Genomic DNA, 5,000 nt, shown 5'->3' with positions numbered 1-5,000 from the left:
ATTAAATGGGTAATGGATACAGACTACTCAATTCTAACATATCTTGTAATTATAATTTCTGAACTGATGATTTATTGCATTAAAAATATGGCAACTTATAAATCATTAAATCAGCCAACGCAATGAGGGTTCATTTCCACTTGTAAAAATATTTCACAAGATTACTGTTTGACTGTATTTTCCATTTAATAAACGCAGCCTTCATGAGCATTAGATTACTGACCCTCAGAAATACCGTGTGATAAACTGATTCACTTTATAAAGTACGTCACATGATTACAAGAGGGTGTAAACTTGATGTGTTGGAATGGTTTTATGTGAGACTGAGGGTCTCTGAGGATCCCATGTGAAAGACAGTCTTGGCTCGACTTCAAGGAGGAGGAGATAGACTCGAGGGATCGAGTTACGCACAGATTGAACTGGAGAGATGGCAGAATTAATGTGATCAGTGTGTAAGAACCACACACTTGTCTCGAGGAACGTGTCCAATGATGGCTGAATGTTTCTTGTGTGTTTGGTCTTTTCAGCACGCAAATTTAAGGCTGAAATGCGAACTCACGAACTCAGTCCGAAGTACGGATCTGAATCAAATGATTCGCGATTCCCGATCCGGTTGGAGCGCTTCGAAACAGTGAATCATTTTATGACCCGACGGTTAAACTGATTCGTGTTTCGAAAAGCTCAGTTTCACCCATAGACAGTAACTATACGTGCTTTTTAATCATTAATCATTGCAAGCCATGTCTAAATTCGACAATGAATTTTAATCTGTGTTTTGCGAGTGAATCGCTTGAACTGAATGAACGAATCACGAGTTTGAATCAATTTGGAGCGGTTCCAGTGTAAATGACTCACTTATCATTCAGCTGAACTGTGCTCGTCTGTTTAAACACTTATATATTCTCTTATATACACGTGTTTTAAATGTGCGTCCTTGAAAGCGTGTTTATTTTTTTTATTTTTAATAATTGTCTTTTTTTTTTTTTTTTGGTTCAAGGAACTTTAAAATAACTTCACGAATTCCCTATTATCCTGCCAATAAATGTTTATAAAATGAAATAAATAACCTAAAGTTCTAAATAAATTGTTTATTTATTTCACAATAAACAAGCGGCAAGACTTTTTATTTAATGTGATATGATGCCACCTTCTAAAAAAACTACAGATCAAAGTCAGTGCAACGTGAAACTAAATTAATAATTTAAGGTATTTTCCTTCCCAACATTTGGTCAGAATAATATAATTATATAACATAGTTAAATTATAACTAACAATAACAATGAGTAAGATGCTTCAGGAAATAATTAGAAATCAAATACCGAAAATTAGAGACTAATTAGGGTAATAAACAAGTGAAAATGTCTAGTTCACATAAAACGCAGCTGTTTCATTGTGCTTTTAAATATGTATAAGTAAATGTTTTCTATAACTAAAAGGTATTTATTTGTATAACTAATTAACTAAATAAATATTATGGACTTCGCACATTAGAAGTTTGTTCTCGTAGTAAATGACGTCATCCAGGAAGCGGAAGCGACCAAAGTTTGTTTTGGTTGTTCGCTGAAAACATCAGAACTTCAGCCGCTTAACTCGGTTTTTATGAAACAATAGTAACATTACTCGACTTTATTATAGTTTAAAGTGAACAGGAGCAGAGGGTGATGGGGGGAACATCGAGCAAATTAGCCAAAGATCTTCTGTCAGAGTATCAGGTGAGACACAGTTTTGAAAAACATATTTATATGTAATATTATTTAAATCTAGGTTTATTTATTTAACATTTATCCTTTGTGCTATATAGCAACGAGTCCCTTTAGTGTATATATATTTTTGTATTCTTGTTTACACAGGAGCTCACATTCCTCACAAAGCAAGAGATCCTACTGTAAGTACAGTCGTGACGTCATATTCAGCATATTCTGTGTTATGATGTCTGTGAGTATTAACTGTGAATACTGACTGCACAGTTTAATCTGTTTCACATTAGTTTGTGTTCAACCTACTTTTAAAAATTGATGTAAAACATTTATTCATTTTTTAATATTTCTGTTTACCTTTTATTTTATTTCATTTTAGTATTCATAGTACTTAAACTTATGTAATTTGCAATTCAACATTTATAAATATTTAAAGTAAATTTTCATTTCTTTTTATTTCACTTTTAGTATTCGTAGTATTTCAGCTTCAACTTATTTTGTTACATTTCAACATTTTAAATATTTCTATTTACCTTTCGTTTATTTTTATTTGAGTATTTGAAGTACTTAAACTTATTTTATTTGAAATTCAACATTTTAAATATTTCTATTTACCTTTAAACTATTTTTATTTCATTATTTTATTTTAGTATTTGTAGTACTTTAACCTAAACTTATGTTATTTGCATTTCAACATTTTAAATATTTCTATTTATTTTTTAGTATTTGTAGTACTTAAACTTATTTTATTTGCAATTCAACATTTTAAATTTCTATTTAGCTTTCGGCTAATTTATTTTTATTTTTACATTTACCTTACATTTTAGTTTTAGTATTTGTAGTACTTTAACTTATTTTATTTGCACTTCAACATTTTAAATATTTCTATTTACCTTTCATTTATTTTAATGTCAGTATTTTATTTTAGTATTTGTAGTACTTTAACTTAAACTTATTTTATTTGCAATTCAACATTTTAAATGTCTATTTAGCTTTATTTTATTTTTATTTCATTATTTTATTTGAGTATTTTTAGTACTTATGTTATTTGCAATTCAACATTTTAAATATTTCTATTTACCTTTATTTTTGTTTCAGTTTTAGTGATTGCAGTACTTAACTTATTTCATTTAGACAACATTTCAAATTTTTCATCTAACATTAATAACTCACTTTAATAACAACAATTAATTTATATATATATTATGTATATTATATCTATATCATGGTCCATTTTGTCTTGGCATTCCCTGTAGTAGAAGTAGATTTGTTGTTGAGCTAAACTACTCACATGTTTAGTTTCTGAGAGTGTATAGTAACTAATACTTCAAATGTTTGAATGTCATCGCATTATAAACCTTTGGGGCTCATCATCAAGGTGTTTGTTCAGGGCACACAAGATATTCTCTGAACTCCAGGGTGGAGGAAATGGACCGTACATCTCCAGAGTGTCCAAGGCCAAGATCCTCACACTTCCTGAACTGAAGGTAACCAATGAAGTCTGTACTGCAGACACATATCGATATACAATATCGTATAACCCTTCCAGATTTAGATAAATCGAGTGTTTTTATTGGCTGTCCCAGGCTAACCCCTTCAGGGAAAGGTTGTGTCAGGTCTTCTCGACCTCTGACCTGAAGGATGGCAGCTTGAGCTTTGAGGATTTCCTGGACCTCTTGAGTGCCTTCAGTGATTCGGCGACGCTGGAAATCAAGTCCCACTACGCTTTCCGAATCTTTGGTAATAGCTGGATTGCTCTCAGTATTGACATTGACTTTGAGCAAACAGCGCTCAGTATGAACAGTTGTTGTGCTGCAGACTTCGACGATGACGGGACGCTTGATGCTGGAGACCTGGAGAAGCTGGTGAACTGTCTGACCGGGGAGACGGACGACACCCGTCTGACCGCGGAGGAGATGAGACAGCTCATTAGTAACGTGAGTGTGGCTCACACGAATGACAGACAGCTGTCAGATGGACTTCACTAATGTGAACAAACCTCACTGTGCAGATCCTGGAGGAGTCCGACATTGATAAGGATGGGACGGTCAATCTCTCGGAGTTTCAGCACGTCATCTCCAGATCTCCTGATTTCGTCAGGTGACAGAATTTAGCTTTTTATTGAAAAAGGGGAAAACTGGACGGTTGAAATATTTAGCTGCCCTCGGTCTAATTAAGCTGTAATTGAAAAAAAAAAAAAAATATATATATATATATATATATATATATATTAGGGCTGGGAATCGATTTAAAAAAATTAACTAATTAATTGCACATTTTCTGTAATTAATTGCAATTAATTGTGTTTTCCCCCAAGCTTGTTATCATCAATATTTAAATGTAGAATCACCTAATTAAATTAAACAACACAAAGTTTTTAATGACATAACATTTTAATGACATTTGAACTGTAAACAGACTCTCCACAGAACCACAGAGTAGCTGTTCCCGTCAAATAAAATGTGTGCAGCAACATTATAAACAAAGTGAAAGTTGAATATTAAAACCATCAAGGTCATCAAAAAGTCTAGATCAGTTTAGAACTTAAGCCAATTGGCCAAAATAAATAATTTCTTTATGCACCAACAATATATTTAAAAAAAAATGTTTAAGTGCCAGTTGAATTTCAAAAAGGAACATAAGTCTTTGCAATATGAATAACAAAAGGAGAATGTTTATTTTCTTTCACCCAAAGATTTTGCCTACTCTTTTACATTAAGCCAGCAACTGAGACAGACCAGTCGGTTTACATTATCAGGGGACAAAGCAGCTCTCTTTTTCTGGACAATGTGGCCTGAGAGTGAGAACAACCTCTTACAAGGCACTGTGGTTGCAGGTGTTGACAGGTACTTGTGTGCAATGCCAGCCAGCAGGACATGTGCTCCTTCTCTCATTGACCACCACTGCAGTGGACACTGGTCCATGTCAATTTTGGGTTCTTATTTGTAGCGGTCCAGGGAGTTGTCTATGGACTCTTCATCTTCTGAATCTGAATCAGATGAACCAAGCAAGAAGACTGACATCCTGCTCTTCTTCGGTGGCTGTTTTCCTGTTGTATCTGCAGATGGTTGTTGTGTCAGCCTCTCTTCCTTTACCAGGTTGATTATTGATTTCCACACCTCATTCCTTTCGTCTTTGGGAAGACACTTCAGGTCCTTAAACCTGGGGTCCAGGGCAGTAGCGATCTTCAGCCATGTGAGGTTGGTGCTTTCCTTACGTTTAGCTAGGTCTGTGGTAGCTAGGTGTGTGTGTTTGAAATATGTCAGTAAATTGTAATAAATTACACACACACACACACACACA

The 5,000-nt window shown here is 33.8% G+C and overlaps 1 protein-coding gene across 1 annotated transcript; it reads left to right on the top strand.

The window, feature by feature from the left end:
* The first annotated feature begins 1,509 nt into the window (after positions 1 to 1,509).
* On the top strand, positions 1,510 to 3,874 carry LOC132133212 (calcium and integrin-binding protein 1-like). Its single transcript, XM_059545988.1, has 6 exons — positions 1,510 to 1,712; positions 1,851 to 1,885; positions 3,088 to 3,184; positions 3,284 to 3,437; positions 3,516 to 3,634; positions 3,709 to 3,874. Exons 1-6 carry the CDS (start codon positions 1,662 to 1,664, stop codon positions 3,799 to 3,801), a joined length of 549 nt encoding a protein of 182 aa, XP_059401971.1. The 5' UTR covers positions 1,510 to 1,661; the 3' UTR covers positions 3,802 to 3,874.
* The last annotated feature ends 1,126 nt before the right edge of the window (positions 3,875 to 5,000 follow it).

This window comes from Carassius carassius, chromosome 50, assembly GCF_963082965.1.
Source record: "Carassius carassius chromosome 50, fCarCar2.1, whole genome shotgun sequence".
Taxonomy (NCBI): Eukaryota; Metazoa; Chordata; class Actinopteri; order Cypriniformes; family Cyprinidae; genus Carassius; species Carassius carassius.
Note: the sequence above shows the minus strand (reverse complement) of the source record. Positions and strands in the feature narration are given on the sequence as shown.